This window comes from Fusarium keratoplasticum, chromosome 5, assembly GCF_025433545.1.
Source record: "Fusarium keratoplasticum isolate Fu6.1 chromosome 5, whole genome shotgun sequence".
NCBI lineage: Eukaryota > Fungi > Ascomycota > Sordariomycetes > Hypocreales > Nectriaceae > Fusarium > Fusarium keratoplasticum.
Window position 1 is genome coordinate 2,784,951 of NC_070533.1, and position 26,403 is coordinate 2,811,353.

Below are 26,403 nucleotides of genomic sequence, written 5' to 3' on the forward strand. Positions count from 1 at the left end.
ACGCCGAAATCCATGTCGACAGCCGGACCGAGTGGAGCTCGTAAAGTAGCAAACAAGGCGGGCAAAGTAGACCCGAGGTCCGCCATCACAAGAGTCGCTTCTGGCGGTTGGCTTTTGCTACCTTGGCTAGGATTGCGTTATGGATCCTGAGCCGACTGCTGAGAATTGCTTCTTGGTCGAGGTCAACACGGGCCGCGCTTCGACTAGTGAGCATAATGGGGCTGGTTTTGATGAAGGTGGTTCTTCAGAGAAGCGGGAGCAAGGCAATCAACCAGGGCTAATTTCCAACTGCGTGTTTGGGGCGTCATCCATACGATGAATTGTGCCCTGTTTGCAATTAGAATCAGACGCTGGCGTAGGAGGGGGAAGATCTTGGTTTGCGCTCCTTAGAAGCGCACGTATCTGTTCCCGACCCCGACCGTCACGGGTGGCTTGCTTTGGTGAGGAAGACGCGGCCGAGAGAGGCAGGGTAAGCCAGATCACCGATAATGCATAGGGGATGGCGATAAGGCGCGGGGAGAAGACGTTCGGCAGTTTTCGCATGGCTGATCTTTGCCGTCATGGGGTTCGCTTGTTTCTCAGGCCTCAATCACTTCGTCAGTCGACAACTCTTGACGCCCGAATGATACGAGGCACGAGATGACGAGGGGTCAAGACCCCAAGCCTGGAACAGAGAGGTCAGTGATATCGATGCGGCATGCATATGTCTTGCATCATCAGAACTCATTTTCTTGGGGATAAGGAGACTCGCTCGCAAATGCCATGAGTGCTCAAGGCATAATCCCGGTTGAGCAATCTTGCTCAGAGAGGGCTGACAATCAAACTGAATCCATTCCAAGTGGAGCATCAGCAAGGGCTCGAGCAGCGGCCATCTGGGGTACAGCTCCGGTCATGGACTTATGTACGGGTGCAGGATGTGCCATTGCCGTGCATTCGCTCGTGTCCATGGGCCATATGTTGGCCAGGGTGTAGGCGAGCATCTCTGCGTGCCGAGCCCCCTCGGAGTGGTCTGGACAACATCTGTGATAAAGTGGTTGTTATCAAGAGCCGCGCAACGTCTCTTATGAACGAGGACTTGTGAGTATTCAGGAGCTACGCAATGGGGTAACATTGCTGTTGCAACTCCTCGGTGTCGCCGGCCTCGGTTGAGGTGCCCTGGTTGACGTTGACGGTGACATTGAACCCTGGCCTTGTCTTCGCCTTGCCGGCAACTACCGCAAGCTTTTTGACAGCTTCGCCTGCTGAGGAGGAACCGAGACATGGACGATCCGTCAACGTACACAGTAGCACCCCCGAGATCAGGCTTCTGTAGCCATTCTCCCACCCCTGGGCGAGAGTGGCACGTGCATTGCTTGCTCAGAGGTATAGGAAGGACCAAGTCCCAGCCTGTTGGACCTGTCGCCGGCTCTGCCAAGCGTCTTCGGAAGCTTCTCAGCCGTGTCGATGCCTGGAATACTCCGTGCCTCGTACGTAGCCAGGAGCCACTTCTGGGCCATTTCGTACTCTCGCTGCTTGCCACAAGATCAGTGAGCCGGTGCATTTCCAACTTCTGTCAATATTGCAGTGGTCGGCATAGGTCACGCCATGGCCTGAGTGGAAAAACCGTTGGAGGATGGAAAAGCAAGAGGGCGGAGAAGCAGGGAACTTCCATGTTGGAAGCGGGATGTGTCTGGCGTATCTGACGATGGTAATTCTTCCCGCACATCGACAGCTCCAACTCCAGCGTGACCCTTTGGGGATGGACTCTCAAGGCCAGGTCTGGGATACGATGCCCGCAAGGAGAGGATCATCGAGAGGAAATTGCAGGTCCCAAAAGAGCACGAGAAGCCTGGACCTCCTATTCGATCACTCGAAGTGAGGCCAGGACCATCCCAGGAACTATCCAGGGCCGATATTGCGGCGCTACAGGGGATCCCGGAAGCTGCATTAGCTTTCCCGGGGAGGGCTCTTTAGCTTGGCTAGCGAGTGGGTGCGGTACGTAGAGAGGTTGCCCAGGGCTCCAGCTCGGTCGTTGATGGGCATGAGGTCGTCACCGAGAAACAAGCTGATAAAGTTGTTGATGGATGATTCCTGGATGAATGCAGGAGTTTCCTGCTTGTTCTCCCGGCCCTCCCCGTCTGCCTCAGGCATCACATCACACCCACGTCGGGTGATTGGGAAGGTTACAGTGCACCTCACTCTCCATTTCTGGGCGGCCACTAAATTAACGTTGTTTCAACATCCACCTTCTTCTGCATCTCTTCAACTTGAGCACAATCATCAACAAATCACTTTTTTCTCTCTTTTCGTGGTGCCTGCGGGGCTCATTCCCGAGAGCCAGGATGTCGAGAGGGAATTGAATTGCAGCCAACTGCAGACCCTGGCCTGCCCCATCACTTTCACATTCGACTAGTCAAGATGAGTTTGCTTTTGGTTGGCCTGCTAGGCCAGGCCCAGCTAGACCCCTCCTCGAGCGAGTCGAATCCAGAGAGGTGCCGACTGGGCTAAGGAGAAGAGGAAAGGAATGGTCCCAAATCGCCGACGAGGATGGAAACAAGACAAGCCAATCCGGAGCTGGCATGAGGCTTATGGAGGGCCGTTGGCTGGCTGGCATTGTTCTTCTCTCGGCCGCTCTTGAGCCGTGTGTTTGGGTTGGGGTATGAGACACCTTCACGTCCAACCATCAGCCTCTCGTCTCTGCGAATATCAGACAGCCGCCCCCTTTCGACACGCCTCATCCGGCCGGCCCTGACTCCTGCTATTATTACCATAGACAGAGCATCCCATCTCCGCGACCGCCACCCTCCATCTTCCATCGTCAGCCAAGTGAGCAAGCCTCGTCGACCCTTAATCAAAGAAAGCCAGGCCCGTCTTCTCGGGCCTCCGGCCTCGCTCCACCTCCCGTCGCCTAACACTCCCGCCTTTCCCCTTTCCGCTCCAAATCCACAAGCCCCCCATGCCATTATCGTAACCCCATGTTGGGTGTCGTCTCCTCAGCCGCGAGAGCACTGCCGGTACGTACCTTGGACGTGCTTGCTCGCCGCTGTCAACTGAGCTCTCACCTGCAAGGCTTGCCTTCTTCACTCTAGACCCTGGCGTGGTTGAGGCCCTCAGGTGAACGCCTCACGACCAAGTGGATACTTAACAGGGTCCTGGTCTTCTGCGCCCGCGTGTGCTCCGATCACTTTTTGGCACCTGAGGGAGACACCCGCGTCACTGTCCTTGGACCCTCGAGATTCTTGTCTTGATTGTCTTGTCCTTCAGACGACTCTTCTCCTCCTTTTCCTGCTTTCGCGCTCGCCTCTCCTTGTCTTGATTGTTTCGCTTTGGCCCTGGATTGGTGCTTTTGCCGGTGCTGGTGCTGGCTTTTGATACTCGTCCGGCTCTCCCGCTTTGCGCTCGTCTACCCCACGACATCCATCTAACTAACTGCCCTTCGTTTGCTTTCCCTCATCGTCCATCCAGTCCAGTCAACTCCTCCACTCGAGGTCATGACACTCCGCTCTTGGTAATTGCGAGAGTGAGTGACGAGGTTGGACTATTGACGCTATTGCTTTCTGTTTCTCATTGTACGTTCAGCCGGGCCGTCCCGTGGACCGTGATTCCACCGGCGCAAGTCCCAACCCTCTTCTTTTTGTTGGCCATGTCTTTGCGTCCTCTTGTTGCGATCCTCACGATCTTCCCGCGCGTCCTTCGACTCGATCCATTCGTTCGCCTCGAGGCTTGATTAGCTGACTAGTCCCTGGCTGCAGCTTGCGAATTGTTCTTGCGTATTCTATAACGACTTGGTGGACGGCGACATCCAACTTTGCTTCAGTTCCGACTCCTATAAGCTCCATTCAGTTCCCGTACACGACTACCTCCACAACTCAGCTTGCCACCACGCATTGGCCTTGTCTTCGCCCCTCCGATCGACGGGAGCCTTTCCACGACCAAATCGTCTGTCGCATTAACTTGGCACGGGGCCTAACGTTGACCTGGATCCCTTGTACTTTATATAAAACATCTTTCTTTCCTCGAGGTGCGTCGTCATCTTCGATCGCTGCCATTCGTCCATGGCGGCGAGTTCACACATCAGAAACCATCTGAGACTAACTTGTTCATGCGACAGAGGTCACTTTTTTACTTAACTTCAAGCTCATTTTTCTTTTCAAGCTCACTTTACGCGATGTAAGTGGTTATGATTTGATGCCCCTATTCGACCTTCCGGTGGCTGACATCGAGCCTGTTACAGCGCTTGGGCTCTTGTATCAGCCCTTGGTGATAGCTTACGGCCTTCTTCAATAACAGCGTTACGTGCACAGGTTTGCACTGGAGGATCGACGAGTGCAGCCAGCTTGGCGGGTTTGGACCGACACTCCCGTCGCCAGCGACTTTACATGAGAGTCAGCCGATGACTATCAGTATCAAATTGCTTCACACTCAACTCGTGAAACCGCATCTACTTCTTCAATATGGGTGTGTGGGAGACCGACGACGAGTATCTCAGCGGCCCGGCTGCCACCTCTCTGCCGACGCCTCATGATACACCATACCGCACACCTTCACGAACATCAAGGAAATCCCGGCGTTCAGTCACGCCACCTGGAAAGGGAGTCTCACCTCCGCCTCTACCAAGCGACATGGCATCCAAACGCTCATCTCGGGACGTCACCACAGACGAGAGCATCAGTATCCTTGACCCTCGACGATTCACTCCCACATTGCATGCCAATCTAGTGTCTGAGATATTGGCCCTTCGAAGGGACCAGGAGGAAAAGTTCAAACAGATCGAGATTCTAGAGACATCTCTTCATGCTGCAAAAGAGGAAAGGGAGACGCTGAGACAAGATCTTACCGAGACAGGAAAGGAAAGCCGGTCCCTAAAGCGCCAATTATCGCTCCTTGAGGGCGGAACATCATCTGCTTTGGGCGAACTGGCTCGAGAAAGAGATGACGCAGTTGAATCAGTATCTGATACTAGGAAACGACTTGAGGCCGCACAAAAGAAGATCCGAAGTCAAGAGGAGGACTCGCAAAGGGTCCATGAACTCTGGGCACAGGAGAAGGACGGCTGGGAAGATGAGAGACGGAAATTCGAACGCCGAATCCACGTTGCCGAAAGCCGCCTCAAGACCATTCTTGATGAGGTTGCTGCATATCAACAGGCTCAGATGAACAATGCGGCCAACAACGGAACCGGCCCAGGTCATGAGAGCGAAGTTGAGGAAAGCGGTCGAGAAAACGATGCTGCAAGTGTGAGGACTATGAGCATGACCAACAGCGTCCGGTTCTCTATCATGAGTGGCCCTGGCATGGCGAAGCTGAACGGCAACTCGCTTGCTGATGAGCTCAACTTTGACGACGACGAAGATGAGATGAGCGATCTGGATGGCCGTGAGAGTGCCATGTCGAATCACGCAACGTCTTTCCATGTACGCAACTTCAGCCGGGACAGCGTTCTGCACCGCCTACACGGTCGCAACCAGAGCTTGGAGAGCATCAAACGACCGGGAAGCGTAGCACGTGGCAGACTCTTCAAGAACCAGGCAGTGCTCGAGGCTCTGGAGGGCGAAGATGGTGAGGATGAGGAGGAACAGCACCCTCCTGCTCCAAAGGTGTCGTATACCGACACGGGCATCCAGTACTCGCCGCCTCCGTCACCCAAGCTCCCTCCCGCGAAGCCCGCTACTCCAGAGCCTCCCGTTCGCGCCAGGTCACCAGAAGTTGAGTGTTCGCCACGGGCAGATGGTGAGATCGAGGCAAACCAACGCCGGAAGCGAGTTCACATCAACCGTCCGCTCAGTATTGAACCACCCACGCCCAGACGTCTGATGGTCTCTGCCGCTGCCCAGACAATGGAAGAGCCCTTGACACCTCCCAAGACGCCAAAGTCGCCGACTCGCCCCCCTCCTCCACCACCACCCCCAGTAGTTGAACCGCCGGTCGAGAAGAAGCCTGTGATGATTACATCGTCGACACAGACTGACGCACTGCCTGTCCGCGAGCCCTCACCTGTGCCCCCTCCATCTCCTCCACCGCTGGCAATCCCTAGCATCAGCGTTCACCCTCCCACCAGTCGTCCCAACACACCTCGTGAACCACGACTGCCGCAATACTTCAAGGACTTTGGCTGTCAAGTCAATCTGTCTTCCCCAGTTTCGACGACTGAAGCCGGAGTTCAGACAGAAGGCATCCAAACCGACAAGCGGCTGGCCCTCCTTCCAGCCCATCTCCAACCTTCTGCCATCTCCTCAAGACCTTCATCCCCGAACCCAAGCCCTGTCAACGAATCTTCCAAGAACTTTACACCTGTTCCGGGCAACGTTCCACCACGAAACCCTCGCCGGCTGACAACCAAGCGAAGCCTGAGCGACCTGCCCTCGTCTCCAATCTCGGTTGCCGACGATGACACCCTCCACGACGCTTATCCCGGAAACAATGATGATGGTCCTTTGTCGAGCCAGCGGGCGCCTGTGCGGAGGCCTCATCGCTTCAGCAGCCTGTTTGCTGGCTTCGATGGTGGAAGCTCTGATGAGGCAGATGAGTTTGGAGATGTTGAGATGAGCGATTCTGAGTATCGGACAGCCTTGTCTGCACCCCGACCAAAGTCCATCTCGAGCCGCCCTGGCAAACGCAGCTCAACGGGCACGACTGGGACCAATGGTACAATCCCAACATCTCCTGAGCAAATCACGATGCGCCAGGGACCACGTGTGGCAGCAGAGCTTCATCAGGCTTACCGTAACGCTGATAAGGATGGCATGGGTCGAATGTCTTCGAGCAAGTCTGGCAGAGCCTACGAGAAGGGACCTGCCGGCATGTCATCTAACCGGGCCAGTGTGATGAGAAAGGCGGCCATGATCCAGAATGGTATCGCAAGTCATCAAGGCCGCTCAAGGAGCCCAAGCCTGCCCGAATCCAATAACCCACCGTTCCCGATCCCGACCCGAGCTAGCTCGCGGAAGCTTCCATTCAGTGCAAGCGCCCCAAGTGACGGACAGAGAAGCCCAACCAGAGGAGACACCTTCCAGCGCCGAGGCTCCGGTCGTGTGTACCGCGCGAGCAGCATCAGAAAGGTTCGCTCCGCTGCTGCTTTGCCACGCAACCAGAGACACCGTCGACAAGGCAGTCGCTCTCCCCCTCCGTTGTCTCCCTCTACGGAGGCACCTGAGAGCCCCAGCCTCCCCCCCCTGCCACGGAACGATATCACAACTCCCCGTACTCGAGTCCGACATAGTGGACAGTTTAGGCATCAACACAAGCTTTCAACTAACACGGACAACACTTTCAACACGTTTAATACGTTCAACACGTCTAATACTGCCAACACTGGTAGTACCGACCCGCCGCCATTCATGTCCAGCAGTGCCCAGAGCACTGGTGTAGTGGATGCCATTGCACAGGCCATGGTTGGTGAGTGGATGTTCAAGTACGTCCGCAGAAGAAAGTCGTTTGGCGTACCAGAAAGCAACGGCAAAGACGACACTGGCAACGACCGGCACAAGAGATGGGTCTGGCTCGCACCATATGAAAGGGCCATCCTCTGGAGCAGTAAGCAGCCGTCCTCGGGCAGTGCCTTGATGGGCAAGACTGGCCGAAAACGTAAGTTGCTTTCCCTCGCTCTCCCGAACCTCGAATCGCTGACGAAATCAGTGACGATCCAATCTGTGCTGGATGTCAAGGACGACAACGCCGCGCCCAAGGGCATGGCTCCTGTCTTTAACCGATCAATCCTCATTCTCACGCCACAGAGAGCCTTGAAGTTTACAGCAGTATCTGCCGATCGACATTATATCTGGTTGACGGCCCTGTCGTTCCTAGCACATTCATCCCAAGCAGTGCCCGAGATCATTTCAGCCCCGCCGCCAATCCAACAAACACCGCTGCCCGAGTTTGAAGCGCCCCGATCCAAGATGAAGCGCGGGGGTATTAGAGACTCGATCCGTCTCGCCAAGGGTCGCACGGCGGCTCCTAGGCCTGGACCGCCGAGCATCCCTAGCATCCCCAGCATCCCGAGCGCGCCGTCTTCACAGATGGGCGATGTGACGAGCTTCCCAATCGCAGAATCCGTGGGTGGCTTCTCAAGCTCGGTAGGCGGCTTCTCGAGCAACCACTCGCGCGATGATTCGAGAGATGCGGCAGAGCCTCCCTTTATTCCCCGCTTCCATGAGCGGAACCAAGCTATGGTTCATGGACGTAAGCGAAGCAACACCGGTGGTCACGTACCGCCGCCGCTCTCCTTCCGGGGCTTCTCTGGGCCCATTGGCGGTGTTGGTCAGCATCAGGCAACCAACAGCACAGCCGGCAACAGCACTGGAACAGCAGGCTCTTCAGACATTTACCAGGCATCTAGCACTGGCACTGGCACCGGAACCGGAACTTGGGGCATGAGCCAAGCGGGGTCCGGAACAGGAACCTGGGGCATGAGCCAAGCCGGGTCGGGGCGTACCTCGGAGGCATCATCTCGGCCTAGCAACTTCTTCGATGCTATTGGAACCGTACGGATGGAGGCTTTCATCAGCCCTCTAGCATTCTCGCAATTCAGCGATTATCCGGATGAGAATGACGAGTTTCGCCACTCTCTCCGGAGGCGTAGCAAGGAACAAAGGCGGCGACAAAGCCGGAGCCGACATAGGGACAGCCATCACTCTCGTGGCAACCGTGCAGGATTTGACGACTATTATCATGGAAGCAGAACCGCCGGCGAGGAGGACTACTTCCGTGACGATCCTTTCAAGGGATTCTAAGATGTAGGGGGTTCAGCAAGGGCGGCATGACGGCCGTCATCACGTTCATTCTCATTTCCTTGAATCTTGACAAGCACGTTGGATAAGGACGGGTCACAACGGATATTATACCCTTTTTTGTATATTTACTTTGGGATTGGTTTGGGAACTGAACTGGGGTTGGAACGACCCAGTCGACACTCGCTACAGGCGCGGAGTTTTGGAGTTTCTTTTTTTATTTGAGCAGGGACAAAAGGCTTCAAAAGTCGAAAGAAATGGATGTGGACGGACGGTTTAGAGCAGCTCGACATGGGAGGGTCGGGTTTACTACCTAGTGGCAGAGGATAGTTGTCATGGATGGATCCTATATGGAGGCCACTACAAGTCGGAGCTACTTGAAAGAGACTCACGGTCATTGACCGCAACCTTCTAGTTCCTGGACAAGATGTTGTTTGATTATATATATTGCGATGGATACCTAGATTGAACTTAGATAGCTGGTAGATAGAGAATCAAAAGAAGTAAAACTATTTCATTGCCTCCTTTTGTAAAGATCATATAGTTTCTACGAATGATGTTGTGTGTATATCACATCCATTGCAGCTATTGTGAGTGTTCTCTGCTCGTGTGACGTCGAGAGATGAGCATGTCGTTGCCCCACCATCTTGGGGCCTGAATTTTCCCATCCCGCTACCCCGCGATCTGAGCTCTCCAAGCTTCACCCACCTCCACCAACCTATAGATATCCCTTCACTATACCTTTTCTTTCTTCGCCGTCGTGTTATACAAGTGGAAGCTCTGGTATCGCCACCGTCCTCTACATCTACACGCGCACCTCCCCGTCGACCGTTATCGTCGTCACCATGGACGCCCCCGAGACCCTCGAGCAGGTCCAGGCGCGGCACCGCCGTGAGCTCAAGGACTTGCAAGGACGCATAACGGGAAAGAAGAAGAACGCGACAAAGAAGACACGCAAGGGTGTCAATGACGAGTGCGCCGAGATGGAGCGGAGCCTACGCGAGAAGCATGCCGCCGAGCTGCTTGCGCTGGACCCCGCGAAGCCGGACGAAGAACTGGAGGAGATCACAGTGACAGAGAACAAGCCAGAGGAGGAAAACCTCGCAGCGGAAACTGCAAAGCTTAAAGTGTCAGAGCCAGCACAACAGCAGCAACAACAACAGCCGGGCAAGAAGCGAAACCGTCAAAAGGAGCGGATGGCACGACGTGCCGCGGAGCAGGAGGAGGCGGCGCAGCGTGCCGAGGAAGAGGCAGCAAACATGACGGATTACCGGGCAAAAGAGAGCGAGTTTATGAAGACGACGTTTGAGAAGCACGGGTTGGTCGAGGAGGATATTGCACCAGATGGCCACTGTCTGTTCTCGGCCGTGGCGGACCAACTGGGCCAGCACGATATTCCCCTCGGAGCGGGCGACGGCGAGAAGGAACCAGCCTACAAGACGGTGCGTCGAGCAGCTACGGCGTACATGTTGGAGCACGGGGATGATTTTGCGCCGTTCCTGGAAGAGGACCTTGGGGACTACGCTCGCAAGATGCGGGATACTGCCGAATGGGGCGGACAACTGGAGCTCATGGCACTGGCACGACAGTACAAGGCGGAGATCCGCGTGGTACAGGACGGTCGTCTCGAGCGCATTGGCGAGGACGAGGGCGCGGCATCGGGCAAGACGCTGTGGCTGGCATACTACAGGCACGGCTACGGCTTGGGAGAGCACTACAACTCACTCCGCAAAGCGCCATGATGAGAACGGAGAGCAAGAGGGATCACGTTTCTGTGCACTGCAACAACGACGAATCATGTAGGGTGGTTGTTTGGTATCAAGTCATAAAGAGAGAAGCGGCGGGCGAAGTGCTCAGTTGGCTATCGACTCCACACCGAGATAAAGTCGAGGACGGCGCCGTCTTCGCCGGTGCCGGCCTTGTGTGTCCGTGGAGGCTTGATGAGGCTCAGCCGGTGTAGGGCGTTAGCCCAAGGTTTTGAAATCGGATCCTCGTGGACGGTGCCATCGTCGTTGTACGCGATCTCCTCGCCCGGGGCCGACAGGAGGGCCTCATAGAGCTCTGGAGATACGCCCCATGGGGGTCCGTTGGCGGACATGGGCTTTGTCGAAGGCCACTCGAGACAGACGAGTCGGCCGTCATGGGCAAGCAGATCCGTCATGCGCTTGGCCCATCGCGGCCTTGCTTCCCGAGGCAGCGCGCAGAGAAACTGAAGAGTTAGTCGGGTTGCTTGAAGAGGAGAGAAATCATATAGGATCTCGAGGAAAACTGGGGAGACATGGTATTACCGTATAGTCATAGATGAGATCGAACTTGACGTCGGCGCCAATGGGCTTGACCCAGTCCTGACTGAAGAAGTCACCCGTCACCCAGTGAATTTTGCCCTTATCCAACCCATCCACAGCCCTGTATAGACCCTCAGCTTCGGCATGCTTCTGGTTTTTTATAGCCTCTTCCTTTGCGGCTGCGCTGTAGTCGAGTCCCCATACGTCGTAGCCCCACGAGCTCAGAAGCAAAACATCATGACCGCGACCGCAACCAGGAACCAGGGCCGTCTTCTTGCGAACAGCACCTACTGAGTCGCGGAGAAGCTGGCCGCGGTGGTCATGATTTTGAGAAGGCGGTACAAGATCAGGACGCTGGGCGAGGAGGTCATGCAGGGCTAGTGAAGCGCTGCCGCGATCCCAAGGTGTGCGAGCTTCCCGCCAGCAGTTGTCCCAGCGGGAACCATGGTCCGAGAAGGGTACAGAGGCGAATCGCGCCTCGAGAGGATTTTCTGTGGCCATTGGCGACGAGGAAGCGGTGTATAGCGGTCTCGTATGGTAGAGGATCAATGTGGGAGGGAGTCGGCCGAGGGCGAAAGTTCTTTGATCAGGAACTGGCCAAGTCTAGCGTGCTAAACACAGATGAGGGGGAGGGTCGGGTCGGGCGATGGATCGGCTCGGATGGTGGGGTATGATGAAGCTGGACGATGACGGAATGGATGGATCGTTTGCGGGGGGAGAATGAGACTGAAGACGGCCAGGACGGAAGCTACTGTATAAATACGCGTGATATATCCAATGATGAGAGGAATTGCCGCGATTAGGTCATGGGTGTAGATGATGATGGAGTTGCCAGATGATAAAGTGAGTGAGGGAAATCAGGACATTTGTGGTGGTCGCGTGCTTGCTCGAGTTCGGAAGGAAGGCGAATCTCAGTCACGGACATCCGGAGTGCCTGCCCTAGTTGCGACGCTAACTGTTTCCTTGGCAGGCGACTGTCTCGGCAGAGAAGGAGCGCCTACTTGCAACTGCCTCTGTATCAAGGCATGTATCTATTGGTATCCATCACATCTCAACATTCATCTATAGATCAACAATCTCCCCTCGTTTACATCTCGGGATAAATCTCGAATCTCCATCAGAATCAGCAAGTGACCGGATTGTGGGGGACTCGTGCACCACCATTTGCCATGATTGGTGCGTTGGTGAGCCGAGCAGGCGAGTTACAGTCAACATCATGAAACAGAGCCAAGGCATGATGTCTGACCGCATTTGGTCACCGACTTGGTGTCAGTCTGAGAGGTCGCATAGAGCGCGTGAGGCCAGATACACAGCATGACAGCTGCAGCACCAATTGTTTGCAGCCGACGTCTGCTGTGTGACTACCAAGAAGTTTATATTCGGTTTACGATGTCTACAGTGATCCACTACTGCGTCTTCGAGTCTCCATCATTGCCTCTTGTATTGTCAGTTCCTTCATAGGCCGCCTCAAAATCTCTCCGGAAATCATCAGCCATTTGTCGCACCACTGTCTTCAGAGCGGCCATATCACGGGGTCCGTCATCACCCATCGCGCCCTGGTCTGGTTTGCTATCCTCCGGCAGAAGACTCCATAGAAACTTGACCAAGAGTTCTTCGGGCCCCTTTGATGTATTCGCATCCGTGTTCGACCCGTCCGTTGAACTTGCATCTTCAGGCTCAGGCGTAGACTCTCGTGAGCGGTTGAACAGTCGACCAAATCGTTCCTTGGTGTTGGCAACAGTGTTGACAGCACGTACTTTGAACTTATTTCCTCTGGTTCCAAGCTTTGTAGCAAGAGATATCCTTGGTGGCCTTGACCTATCGGAGAAACGTGATGTCGACAAACTCGGGTCCTCTTCGCTCCCTAGAGGCTCTTGGGCAGATTGTTCGACTGACGCTTCAGAGGCCGAAATCTGGGCACCAACTGACGACGTTGACTCAACAGTTTCCTTCACGCTGTTTTCTGGCCTTGACATGAGTGATTCGAGCCGGGCAGTTGAGAAGCTGCACATGGCCTTGACGAAGGCATTCGCCTCCCGTGATAGCTTCATCTCCCCTTCACACATTTCATACGCTGGAAGCTGGACGAAATCTTCCATGAGCTTGACTGTCCTGAGCACTTCGTCCTTGGAAGATCCGAACCATTCTTTGTGCCCGCCTCCGCACTGCTCGCACTCCACGACCTCAATGTTCTGGTGGCGGAGGATGACTTGGACAAGCCTCTCTGCCTTTGAAGCGCCGGCAAAGCGTCCGGAGCTTGTCTCATGAAGAACCTTGGTGTCCTTGCCATAACAGTTCCCAGGCTGTCCAAGACGCTCAGAGACACTCGTCCTGGTCCATCCAATCTTGAAGAGGCCAGGGGTCCCTGTGTGCTCCAGAACATACACGATCCCCTCTTCGAGCTGCTGCGGCGTGAGGTGTTTGTGCAGTTCTCTAATGACTGGAGAGTCATCTCGTAGCGAACCCTTGCGCTGCAAAGTGCTGATGAGGCCAAGGCCAACGACTCTAACGTCCTGGGTAGCCTCCTTTTCACCGGTCTTTCTCGTGCTGCTTTCTTCGCTGACAGCGATGGCCATGGTTGAAACATGCTCGACAGCAGCTTCTTCTGTCACGGGATTTTGACTCTTTTGCGGGAGTTCTCGACTAGAGATGGCCATGGATGAGAAGTTCTCCACGACTGTCTCCGAGGTGTTGAAAGTCGACTTTTCCGGGTCGGTGGTAATTGTCATTGCTGAGATGCGCTTTGAAACCACCTCTACACTGCCGAGCCGCTCAGTTTCCTCGGGGAATCTGAGGCTTGCCGTAGTTGACCTGGTTGGTGTCGACTGAATAAAGCTCTCCGCCGCATCAGAACTTGAGCTCTTTGGGGTTTTGGGCGTGTCGTCCAGAGTAAGAGGGCTGGAGAAGGGCGTAATATCAGTATCGGAGGGGAACTCGATCGAGCTGCGTTGCTTTGGCGTGCCGGGCACCGAACTCTCAGATGAAAAGGAAGCGGCGTCGAGGGACCGCTCCATCTTCCAGCTGCGGTAGCGTTCCAAGGCATCTACCACATGAAGATTGCAATGGATGCATTCTAACAAGGTCTCCAGCTTGTAGTAGAAGTCCTCATTGTCCGGAAAGTACTCTCTGTTAGCAAGGTCGGCCCATAGTGGAGGTGCTCGGGACCGTTTGGCTGCTGCGATCGGATTGCTGCACTTGACTCGCTTCTGATTTTTTCCTCTACAACGAGTGAGGTCTGGATTTTCCAAAGGCGGCAAGAAATCGATAATAGATGCAAGATCTTTTAGCCCTGTTGGCGCGGAGTTATCCATGATAGCGATGTGAGATTCAACGAATTAACACAAGTTGAAGCAACTCAACCAAGCCTTGTAGGATCGCGTTGAGGCATTAAGAGCAAAGACACGAGTGGCTGTGAACCTGACGGCAACCCTCAAGCTGAGACTCGATCTGGATACCTCGTGAGTTCCCTGCACTCCCTATGCAGTTGGTTATTCTTGCATAGTGCCCCTGTGCTTGAGAAACATGCGGTTGGTTGTGCTACATGCGACAACCTAGTCCAGATGAGGAACGGATCCCCCCAAAGCTGAAGCCTCATGCATAACCATGACGGGATGAAAACGGTTTCCTCAAAAGGGCTGACGAGTTGGCTAAAAAGAACTATGTTGCTGTGTGTATGCCGGCCTCACGCCGCCGCCATGCATTAGGTGAGACACGGACTGTCTTCAACACCACCCCCTCCTGAGGAGGAGAGGGTTGCAACCACGACCAATTCCAGCTCGTACGGGGGTTTCGGTGAGGATGTTGACGTGGGGGTTTGTTGTTAGAAAAGCAAATGGGGACTTTTGTCTTGTCTCGAGAGTTGCAGTGTAGTGTTCTCGCTGCAACTATGTGAGTAAAAGGCTGTTTCTGACGCCGCATGGTTTTGTGTCATGCGGAGGATGGTTATAGTGACAACCCCTTGATAGTAAGGCGTAAGTACAGGGGTAGATGGTGAAGAATAGTAGGCAGCATATCATATCAGGTCTATTTATCCGCGTATTCGAGTACGGCACAGATACTCGACTGTGCTGCAACCGGATGGTCCACAGGACAGGATGGTGGTTATCGCGAAACCAAAGCATAAGCGAAGCAATGTGAGAGACATCACGAGATTCATAGATACCCTGACCTGACTGCATTCGCCGGTTTATGTGTGATGGCATGCCCTTGCGATGCAGTTGGTGGGTGGGTGAGAAACCGAGGTGCCTCGCCAAGGATCCATGACTTGGCCATCGAGATCTGGGCACATTTATCCATCCATGGCGAGAGCAACTGTTGGGAAGCAGGAGACAAGAGTCGAGTTGATCAAAAGGAAGACCGCTTGCATTATTATGATACCCAATGTAGATGTCCTATCTATCCAGACCAGATATGCCAGATGCAGCTTAGCTTTTCTTTCCTCCGAACAAGATAACGATAAATAGTAATAGTTTCCAGCTTGCTTTGCTTGCCATGACCCGTGGTATATTCCATGTCCGACCGTCCCAAATACCGGCGACACAGATTTAAAACAAACAGTAATAAAAAAGCCAACAAATACGGGTCATGACCCCCCGTTTTGATCCCAAGTGCGCCGAAAACCCCAGATCGCCAGAAAAAGAAATGTGCGTAGTCAAAAACAGGTGATAATCATGTTTCGTCGTTGCAGGATTAGGAAGCCGAGAGAGAGAGAGAGGAGAAAAAACTCTGATGCGAAGCCGCTCTCGCTCCGCATCCGAGGTAACAAGGGAAGGCCGCATTATTTCCACCGAGTAGAGCATGACATGTCCATATCATGATCCACAGCAAGGCCCATGATCCCGGCCCGACAGGAGGAAAAGGACCGGATTTCGGAGCCCCCCACAAGCGTCGGGCTTTTTCTGCTGCTGTCGGGTTCCTCCTATGGAACCACTTGGATGGATGCTTGCAGAGGAAGAAGCGAAGAAGCCGAGACAGAAGCACGATAAGGCTCGTGCTGGTGGTGATTGGCAACAAGAATCCAAGACGTGATAGCGAAACATGCCACCAACCGAGGCCGACATGGGATGGGGTCTAGGCCGCCGATGGGTGACATGGGATGGTGATTGGTCAGGGTGAACCCCCATGTCGAGGTTGTTTCTGACGGGCTTCTCTCTTTCCTCGCTCCATGCATGGAAGCCTTACGTGCTTTTGCTTGGCTCTCGACTCGTTTTTTAGATGCCGCACTCTTCAAAGTCGCGCACCATGATGGCCATCTGCGCTCGCTTGGCCGCCTCGGCGACGAGGTTGAAATCCTTGAGGAAGGCGTCGGTAGATGCGGTCCTCACGGGGGCGGGGGCGGGTTGGGGGAGCATCTGGACGGCGGGGGACTGCTGAGCCGACGAGGAGGAAGAGGTAGATCCAGAGGGAGCGTCCATTGTGGTTGTTGGTGTTGATGTTGTTGTTTAGAAGCGACAGTGATGGTAGTGTTACTGATGTGGTGCAAGAGAGTCAAAGACGCAAGGTGCTCTTGGACTCTGGGGGTGGGGGGAAGTGCTCAGTTTAAGTACCTGAGTTGAGTTGACAGATCAGGGAAGGGAAGGGATCCAATGTCTTGCTCGGCCCTTGGGATAGAGTGTGTGTTAAAGCGCGTGGGGTGGTCTCGAGTAAGGAATCAATGTCTAATCGGCTGTCTCACAGGGACCTGATTGGAAGGGATGCTTCTGCCTGCGAGGTGACGTCCTGGCTGGTGGGTGACGTTTGATAACTAATGGAGTTGGATGGTGGATGGAACCTGAGATCCGAGGCAAGATAATGGGTGTGTCTATGGATACGTAAATATCCGGGCGTATTACAGGCGGTACCGGGGACTGGCACTGGCACTGGCACTGGTAGACTTTAGGCTGATCCCGCATATCCGCTGAATCTACGGAGCTAGCGTCAAAGGACCGACAAGTGAGAGACTCTGGGGGTGGGTTACGGCGGTTCAGACCCAAAAACGTCTTGCCCGTGTGAGACGGAGTCGCCGAAGTGTGGAGGAGGAGGAGGAGGAGGAGGAGAAAAAGGTGGAGGAGAGAAAAAAGTGGAGGGAACGACAAGAGCATCAAGGTTGGACCGAGATGGATGGAATTTTTATTGATCATGGCACCACCAGGGACCGATATCCATGAGTTATCGTCATGAGCCCCATCGCGGCTGGACCCTCAGACCCTGTAGATGGCTACTGTAGGTCGCTGTAGACTGTGGATCTGGGGTGGAAACGTGCTGCTGTTTTTCCCTCGTCGTTCTCGAATCTATGAGGGGTTCAGTAGACAAGCCCCCAGCTGAACAAGGACCCTGAAAAAAGACGCCATCACAAGCTTCTTCATTGGCAGCGGAACCGCATCTCCATTTCACGGATACTCACCGCCGCCATCCATGTGCCATTATCCCCTCCAATACGCTTCTCGGCTTCTATCTCGCAAGCCAAGCCTCATGGTGGTTACATACCAGGCCCTTGTAACTGTCCCCACGAGAGAGAGCATGGTTACTCTCAAGAGCAACAGGGAAGATGCCAATACTTGACACAACACGAGTGTCTCTCTGTCTGTGCTCATTGCTTCCAATAACTGCACCGTTACCTCATCCCACGCACAATAAACCTACATGCAGTTCGTGCTACTCTAATCTGTACATGTCACACAAAACCTGCATCGAGTCTGCTTGAGAATGGCCTCATCCATTCATTCATGAAACAACACAACAGCATGACGAAAAAGATTCGACTGAACCACTGATAAGCCCGGGTTCTTTCGGGATTAGTTATTAGTTGGTCTCTCTTGTTCAAATCTTGCGGTCCCGCGCTTGTGGGGAATGCCGAGCTTTCCCCTTGCGAGAGAGCAAGCAAGCGCGCGCCCACCCCTTGCAGCGGAGGGGAAAGAACGCTCATGGATTGGTTGCAACGCCAAGTTAGCGACAAGCTTTTAGCCTCATTCTCACCTGCTTTTCCGATGGTGGGTTCTCTTGGCTGATGCTTTTCATTGTACCGAGCGGCTCTTCGGAGCGACTCTTTCGGAGCGACATCTTTTCCCCCCAAGGTTGCCTCGGGCCTTTGGTCCGTCTATTTCGCCACAACGTCATGCCCAGCAAAGCTAGTTTAGCTCGTAATATCGACCGAGGCCATTTCAATGCTGCTCGCAATTCGGGGTAGTGGTGAGCCGAGACTCAAATCCTTACCTTCCTCTCTCCCTCGTCAACCGCAGTTGGGCCGTGGCCTGCCAAAACAGGAAGGCCTTGACACTCGTGGTGGTTCGAGGAGCCTTTTCTAGACCACATGGGATGATTTATGATGGCAGCCCTTTCGGAGAAATGAGATTCATGGTGACATTGACTGTAGGATTGTCTAGATTAATGCTACCAAAGACAATTGCCAACTCGATTTATCCCCCTTGTCCCATCTCGACACCTCACACCATACGCAGCCATAGGGCTGGGAACATGGCTCAACGCAGGAATGTTCTGGACAATAGCCAACGCTCCCAATCCAAAGGCCTACCACACCAAAATCATGTTTTCGGCTTCTCTTGAATGAGTACCTTTGAACCGCTCTTCTCTCCGTAACCCCGGAGCTTCAATGGAGCACCCCCTTCGGACGCCGAGTACGTACCCTCCGCATCCGGGGTTTGGCCGCCGCCGCCGATCCGCCGGGGGGGTTTAGCCAAGCCTCACCACCAAAAAACATCAATTCAGCCAAACCCCAAAGCATCACACACCCCGCCGACGTTTCTCGAGTGCCATGGCCTCCGCCGTCGCCGCCCCCGATGGCTCGGGCCCCCAATCGTCCGATCGGTGGTTCGCCGTCCCGCGACCTATCCGGAACTTGTTCGACTTGTTTCCCCTCCAAGTCCTCGCCTCGGAAGAGCTCCCCGCGCGAGCCCCCGCAGCTGCGCGCCGCCGGGCAGCTCTATATGTTTTTGCCGATGATGGAGAAGCGGTGCTGGGGAACCCGAGCTATAACCCTTCATGTTTGAAGTGGCAGGTGTGTTTACGATGGATGTCGTCTATGCTATAGCAAAAGCTAATGTAGTTTCGATAGACAGTACTAAAGATGGCCGGCATCGACTTCGAGGTCGTCCCCTCCAACAACCACGCCTCGCCCTCCGGCGCATTACCCTTCCTCCTACCACCTTCATCGCCATCTCCAAGACCTTCAGCTCCCCTCACCGGCGAAAAGATTCACAAGTACGCTCGCGAGCACGCCGTCCGCGAGCTTCCCGTAGTCGCCTCCCCCCGCATCGAAGCCTACCATGCTCTCCTAACACAACGAATCCGTCCAGCTTGGGTGCGCCAACCTCTCCTGACTATGCTTTACCAATATACTGACAGCCACAGCTCTATGCGCTATACCTCCTCCCCGCCAACGCACCCCTCCTCGGCTCCCTCTACCTCCCTTCCTCGATCTTCCTCCGCACACCTATCCATCACACTCTCCACGCCGCCGCCACAGCAGAGATTCTCAAGACGACGCGACGGGCGACTATCTCCAAGTCTCGGCTCTTTGATGACGCCACCATCGCGCTACAAGCACTATCCGCCGTGCTAAACGAGGACGAATGGTTCTTTGGCGCAGATGAACCCAGCCTGTTCGACGCCGACGTCTTCGCGTACACGTACCTTATGGACGCTGATGCGCTCGCGTGGGAAGACGACTCACTAAGCAAGTGCTTTGAGGGGCTGGACAATCTGAAGAGTCATCGGAAGAGACTATATGAGAGGTGCTGGGGAGAAAAGAGCTCCTAATTGCACCTCACGACTTTCGACATTTAATCTGTCACGATAATCATGCATGTATAGACACTGTAAAAATATGTACACCTACCAAAAGGAGGAATCCGAGCATCACGAATAGATAAAAAAGGCAGCTCTATTATAATGAGCAAAATGGCTGTCGTGTTCAGCCAAGGTTTCAATAGTTCGCTCAAGAAATCCAAATTCAATATCTCATCTATTCGCTGGCCACTGTACAATCGAGTCCGCTCCCAATCTCATCTTCATCCGTATGAAAGAGGGGAGTTGTCCCTTTGCCTCCAAACAAAGTCCCTTGAAAACCGCTGTGGCCGCCCCTTGACCGCGTCTATACGTAGCATCACCATCAGCCCACGAGCCTCCACCCAAAACAATGCCGGCATAAATCACAACGTGCCAAGAAGTATAGTGGAGAACCGTTTGCATGGGTCCAGATAGACAAAGAAACAATGGCATGCACCAAGCTGCCACGGCCGACTCCTGGACGACTGATATCGCATGCCGTGGACCCATCATCGATAGAAGCAGAGCTGTGTGCATGTGATACGAGAGAACAACTCCTTGCTGCAACAACATTTCAAACGCCGAGGTATGATCCGAGGCCGACCTATGCGAAGAACCCACAATATGGCAGAGAGAAAAAGTGACAGTGAGCTAACCCCAGTGACATGCTCAGAGATGTGTCGATCGAGGAATTCCGTCCCAGGCATCGTCAACAGACACAAAAGCCCCCTCGCCTCCATCCTGACGGAGATCCTCAAGGAGAACGCTCGTCTGCGCGTAGAGCTTCTCCAGCGCTGCTCGGGACGATTTGCCGAGGGATACTACTCCAGTTAGCGACATGCAATGTCAAGGCACAGGTCATGACTCACATAGAATGGCCGAGTTAAGCTCCTCGGCAACAGCCACTCGCCCTCTCCTATCCAAAAGATGACTGACTTGTGGTTCTTTCAGAGGATTCTGGTATGCCACCAGTGCCCAAATCTCATTCAGCGCCTTGCTCACTTCTTTCCGCGGATCGTTGGCATATTCTTCCTGCAACTTCTGGCCATACTCGAGCATGCTACGCTCAAGTTCAGCGAGCTCAGCTGCGTTTTCGCCACTATCAGCTTCCCATGCGGCGGTGTCGCTTCCGTTAAGATCAATATCCATCGATTGAGGTGCTGCGTTAGAGCCACGCCCATTGCTGTTCTTAGTCTCATTGAGCATGTTGAGCTGGGCGGCTTTTCGCACCAGCTCAATGAACCGACGGCATCGTAGCCTAAAGTAAACGTGCTCGTTGTCTTGTAGCACATGAGGGTAGTATGCGTTGGTGTACTTAAGCGCCCTGTCAATATCTCCCTCTAGGATAGCTCTCCGTATGCCTAATACCCTGTCAGATTGGCAATTAACCAGTCAGAGAACAAACTTACGTTGTCGGTTGTTGGCATCTTCGTCATCTCGGATATTGACACCATCCACCTTAAGTCCTGGGTCAAGACTGAGAGCTTCCTTCTGAACCTTCATATCCTCAGCAAAGGCACGGGCAGTCTCCACGTAGCCATCGTGCTGGAGGAATTGTAGAACCAGAGCCTGGATGACATCGGTCTCACTCATTCCTTGTACGAGACTCGATGTGTCGGTGCTCTGGATATCCTTTTGCACCTTTTCGCGCTCTTCCTAATAGGGTATCAGTCATGTCTCACGCAGCAAGATGAGTTGCACAAGCCTACCCTCATAAGGTCGTCAATGTTGTACACGAAAGGGGTCTGTCCAAAATTGGCCCGGATGAACTCGCCAGGCTTCTTCAAGCTAACAGTTGGATAGAGCTTTCCTCGAATAACATCGTGAAATGCAGTTCCTAAGCCTGTCAGCTACATGCCAGAATAGAGACTTTTAAAACTCACCAATCTTGACCCCGTTCTTGGTGAAGAAAGCGGTATTGTCCCTGAAATTGACGCCACATCCAATAACGTCGTTTGCGTTGTATAAAGGGCCAAAATGCCGTCCAATGTTTTGACCTGTGAAACATCGACCATCGTCGCCGTGGTAGCCCCAAGCCTCGGGTTCCCAGCCAACTGGTCGTGATAATGTCGCAGTCTTGGTAGAGAATCCTATGCCTATAGTCGCACTGTTTGGCTTGTTAGCATGAAAGAAGCCTATGAAGAGATGGCTCGGCCAACAGGCGGACTCACTCATCTCGTATAGCAGCCAGTATCTGCACCTCAAAGTAGTACACTCCACATTGGGCAGGCATGTAATGATCGGCGCGCGCGGCACATGCCTCATGATCGCGGTCGTGCTGGTTCTTGGGCCCGACATACTTGATACTCAAACCATCGGCTTGAATCTCGATACCTCCCCATTGGTCGTCCTTATTCCATCTGGATGGTAGTGGGGCGAGCGAGTCATCCTCGTCAAAGACGGGAGGGCGTTCGATAACAGTATGCGCCATGCCTCGGTGCGAACCTGGCGGCAGAGGATGTTGGGTGTTAAAAGTGGTCAGATTCTGGGAGAAGCCGTTGGTTGAGGTCCGGTTGGAGTCGCGGGCTTGGAGCTTGGACCTATGCGCCTCGCGGAGCTTCTGCACATATGTTGAGCCCTCAAGGTATGACGGGACAAAGAATGAGTCCTCGTCGTTCTGAAAGGAGCCGTCGGCGGCCTCGGAAGCCCTGAGCATGTTGAAGGCCCGTGAGAAGGAGGGGAGGGCGCCCCTCCAGACACGAGAGGTGGTCTCGGTATCGACGTTGTCCATCTTGCTAGGATCGATCGAGCCTGAACCCGAGATGGCCAGGTCACCGGAAGCGTTAAAGATGGAGGTTCGGGCGGGATGGGTATAAAAGTTTGGGATATTGTCGATGGACGAGTTGTACGGAGGAGGAAAGCGGGAGGAGGTGGATGGCGCGACGGATGGCGAAGCTGATTCGGGCAAAGCAGACGAGTGTGAGGCGCGTTGGAGGGGATTTGCCATGACCACGAAGACGTCGAGCAGGCAGGATCGATGACGAGCCGTCACAGGCCCAGTCGCGCAACGAAGCCGAGAGAAAGAGGCTTCCGATGCGTACGTGCGAGCTCGTCGTTCGGGACGGCAGGTAGGTGGTGGTGGGCACCACAGGGATCGGAGCACGAGACGGACAAGGACGAGCTTTCAGATAAGAGCCGGACTAGGAGGAAAAGAAGCCTGCAACGAGAGAGCAGCAGCAGTAAATGACTAGCGATACGAGAAACGGTTCAATCGTCGACAGTGTGGCTTCGTAGCTGGCAGAGTGAGGAAGAGAGTAGGTAGATGGCGGAGAACGAGCAATAGGTAGGTGGTCGGATACAGGTGGAGGTGGTTCCGTTGAGCGTCAAAGGTGCCGTCACCACTCGCTAACAAAGTTGACGTGACCCGCTCACATGAGATGGCCCAGCACCACCGGTATCGACAGATATGTATGTGAATAAAGACTTTGGAGAATAAAAACAATTCTCTGTTTGCTACGCGGCACCAGTCGTCGTTGTTGGGTTAAGCCGAGTCATGGTTGGATCATCCAGAGTAAACGGTACGTACTGTTCAGTCTGGCAATCACGAGAACTCCAACGCTCTCTAGTCCAGTCCGGTATCGTCTGTTAAGCCGCCCCCAGTCGACTGCTGTCTCGGCTTAACAGTGGAGGCCCCGCCGGCTTCCCCGCTGTCCGGCCCGGATGACCCAACTGCTAAGACCCCAGACCAGGCCAAAACAGGTCCGAGGCCATCGATGATGGCACCATAGCGCAACATTGCGATATGATGCCGGTGCTTCATGTTTATCGGATACCATGTTTATGCAAGTAATTTAAGTCTGATGAGAAGAGTTGAGCATTGGACAAAGTACTGGCAGATGGGCAGTTGCCGAGGCCAAGAATCTCGTGCAACATTACACACCAGAGTTGGCCCAGCAAAGGGATTGGTCCAGGGACATCAACACAAACCATGTCCTGTTGATGCCGATGATGTATCTCCTAGACTACATGAGTCATCAAACTAATAGTTTTCAGCTCCTTGCGTCTGAGGCCTGCTCTGCAGAGTGATGTGGCTGTCCACTCTAAAAAGGACTCGTCACAGAACACGCTGTCACCAGTGTTTACCAAATAAATCTCCCCAAAAGCGTGAGCAATACGTCAAACTAAAGTTCTCTGTGATTGAAAACGCAGTTTGGTGTCTAGATCGAACACAATATGTCTCATTGTCTATTCGTCAAACGAGGCTATCGCGAGTTCAAGACGAGAAAATGCATAGTTCGCGTCATGGTGCCATAAGCCGCCACTTCATAATTCGATCCGCCTCGATATTATTTCATAAGGCTCCAACACAATAGTATTTAACATTACATTTGAAGCGCAGTTTTTGACGGCTTCTATTCTTAACTCGCCTTTATCTAGGAAATCTATGCTCGGATGCCTGCGTCTTAGTCAAAGCGAAGAAGTGTGTTGCCCGCTTAAGCGTCTTTCAACCCCGTCCATACGACTGCTATCTACTACTTTACCAAGGGCATACTTCAATTGTATGCAGTGTGCAACTCGCAAGTATCGTTGTCATGCTTGATCTGCTCATTCGCTTACGTTCTGTCCACTCTCCGGATCAGATAGGTCTCGCACCGACATGTCATGATCAGATGAAATTACCAAGCGACGCCTAATCAACCCCCTGTGCTCTATGTTATACGCAAGCTTATGGAATTCCGTGGTTATACTTCATCTTAGCAGCTCTAAGCAGAGAATGGTCCAGTCAAGTAGTACGTCGTAGTTATCGCGTCTTCTCCATCGTTGTAGTCATGCCAAACTGAATCCACCATATAAATCGCTCAAATCGCTCACCAGTCAAGTCAATACCATAACAGTATTTTAGATTGACCCAAGTTCTCTGCTAAGAAAGAGACACTTGCTGATTTACTAATGCGAATGACTTCACTCAATGATCACAGGTGCCTTGTAAGTTCAGAGCCACCAGCGGAGGATCTCGACTTTCTAGCCGAGGTATATCGAGCTGATGTCAACTTTCGGCCTGTGCCGCTCCTGAGCCTTATAGGCATGCCGTTGTTGTTATTTTACTTCTCTCCTGTATCTCTCTGGGGAAATACCCTCGCTATTTCAGTACTTACTCCTGCAACAAGAACCAGCCACAAGGGATCAAATTCGACCTGGGTTTGATGGACACAGGCTTGACCGCAAATGATCAACCGAGAGGAAACAATCCCGAGGTTAAGTTGAAGCGTATGTATCGTACCAAATGACATTATTTTCTGTATTCCATCTCAGAACCACTTACACACATCCCAACTGCCACGACGCCCAGCATTCAACACCCAGATGTCACCAACTAGGCTTCACATTCACTCTAGCGATTGAAATGATGCATAGTGCATCTCATAGACAATATCTGCTCATTATTTCCATCCATGCTCTGGGACAAGTGACAAGCCAGGCTCCTTCTCGATGAGCCCCACGCTCTCTTCTAAGTTCCTCATTTTGACATTCAACAGCGAGCGCGATCCAGCATAAAAAGGTAAAGCTTGAACATATCCGAATATTCCCAGGCTCACTACTTACTGGATTTCATCTTCATCTTTCATAAATATGCATTCCGGCCTTTGCATCTAATCTCACGGACCTACCAACGCCGGTTCTCGGTATCCCTCCTCCGTGCTCCGGGGTGGAGCCCGTCGGTTGCGGGGTATTAAAGTGGGATCGCTCAACGCCTCGCTGCAGCCACGATCCAATGAGAAGCTTCGGTGCTGCATTCGAATTGCCTCATGCTTTGCTAGGTGGCACGAAATGAGACAATCCCAAACTGAATTTCCTGGGTTGACTTGGAGTATGTAAGAGTGCGAGGCATGCAGAGTTCCTCTCCTTGCATAAAGAGCGTGTCAGCAAGGGAGACGATGTTGAACAGTGCGTTGTCATCCGCATTATTGTTCCCAGCTGAAGAACAGGAATACCAGCTGGCAAAGTTATGCATCCCTTGATTCGGGATAAACTGCGCCCCACATCCGCTCATCCACTTCCTGGGCGACCCCGGTTGCCCCTGGAACATGGATGACTAAGCGCGCGCCTGCGCTGCGACCACACCATCACCCAGTGACATTGAAACCATGACTCTCATGAACCAAAGACGAGCGGAAAACGTACCCACAATCTGGCCATTGGGGCACCTCATCCCCTCCAAGCTCTTCGCATGCCGCTCAAGATGGGAAATGCCTCACCTGAGCAGCCAGCTGTCCTACGACACACGCCAGAAACCCACGGGACGTGTACCGGACTTGTTCAAGGCTTGGGAATAGTATCTTCGGGACGGGATCCCGAGCTGGGGGGATAATAAACCAACCACCACCATGCATCTGACTTTCTCGCGAGAGGGAATTTTTCGTCAGCTCGGCTTGAGCATATGCGTGCCGCCTGGACCGGGCGGCAAATCACCAAACCCTGATGCCACTCCTTCTGCCTTGGCAGGCTGCGACAATTAAAGTCTACGATCAGCGCTGGAGGCATACCATGAAAAGATCGGTCTCGACAGAGCTTGGATCAATGAAATGCTGAAAATTGATGCAATTTGCCTGGGAATACCATCCACTGTCTAATATTTCCCGCCAGAATCGTCCGTTATGTTACAATAGGGCACTTTATGTGCTTTCAAAACATGATACATCCCAGTCGCC

At 53.5% G+C, this 26,403-nt stretch overlaps 5 protein-coding genes and 1 pseudogene across 6 annotated transcripts, besides 1 other annotated feature; 3 read left to right on the plus strand and 3 right to left on the minus strand.

Annotated features, from left to right (window-relative positions):
• Nucleotides 1–4,433: 4,433 nt before the first annotated feature.
• NCS57_00749300 (Mcp5-PH domain-containing protein) lies at nucleotides 4,434–8,708 on the plus strand (the record flags this gene model as incomplete). The annotated part of the gene is made up of 2 exons (XM_053057341.1): nucleotides 4,434–7,563; nucleotides 7,615–8,708. 2 exons carry the CDS (start codon nucleotides 4,434–4,436, stop codon nucleotides 8,706–8,708), a joined length of 4,224 nt encoding a protein of 1,407 aa, XP_052913536.1.
• Nucleotides 8,709–9,550: 842 nt separating this feature from the next.
• NCS57_00749400 (OTU domain-containing protein) lies at nucleotides 9,551–10,447 on the plus strand (the record flags this gene model as incomplete). Its single annotated transcript, XM_053057342.1, has 1 exon — nucleotides 9,551–10,447. One exon carries the CDS (start codon nucleotides 9,551–9,553, stop codon nucleotides 10,445–10,447), a length of 897 nt encoding a protein of 298 aa, XP_052913537.1.
• Nucleotides 10,448–10,566: 119 nt separating this feature from the next.
• Nucleotides 10,567–11,581, minus strand: NCS57_00749500 (annotated as a pseudogene). The gene is made up of 2 exons: nucleotides 10,994–11,581; nucleotides 10,567–10,914 (listed from the first exon to the last, which is right to left on the minus strand).
• Nucleotides 10,567–11,581: a sequence feature.
• Nucleotides 11,582–16,200: 4,619 nt separating this feature from the next.
• NCS57_00749600 (uncharacterized protein) lies at nucleotides 16,201–16,404 on the minus strand (the record flags this gene model as incomplete). Its single annotated transcript, XM_053057343.1, has 1 exon — nucleotides 16,201–16,404. The coding sequence occupies one exon, from the start codon at nucleotides 16,402–16,404 to the stop codon at nucleotides 16,201–16,203; it is 204 nt and encodes a 67-aa protein (XP_052913538.1).
• Nucleotides 16,405–18,707: 2,303 nt separating this feature from the next.
• On the plus strand, nucleotides 18,708–19,744 carry NCS57_00749700 (uncharacterized protein; the record flags this gene model as incomplete). The annotated part of the gene is made up of 3 exons (XM_053057344.1): nucleotides 18,708–18,983; nucleotides 19,041–19,286; nucleotides 19,337–19,744. Exons 1-3 carry the CDS (start codon nucleotides 18,741–18,743, stop codon nucleotides 19,742–19,744), a joined length of 897 nt encoding a protein of 298 aa, XP_052913539.1. The 5' UTR covers nucleotides 18,708–18,740.
• Nucleotides 19,745–20,422: 678 nt separating this feature from the next.
• Nucleotides 20,423–22,700, minus strand: NCS57_00749800 (Protein SSH4; the record flags this gene model as incomplete). The annotated part of the gene is made up of 6 exons (XM_053057345.1): nucleotides 20,423–20,574; nucleotides 20,623–21,114; nucleotides 21,163–21,409; nucleotides 21,463–21,590; nucleotides 21,637–21,860; nucleotides 21,925–22,700. The coding sequence occupies 6 exons, from the start codon at nucleotides 22,698–22,700 to the stop codon at nucleotides 20,423–20,425; spliced, it is 2,019 nt and encodes a 672-aa protein (XP_052913540.1).
• Nucleotides 22,701–26,403: the final 3,703 nt, after the last annotated feature.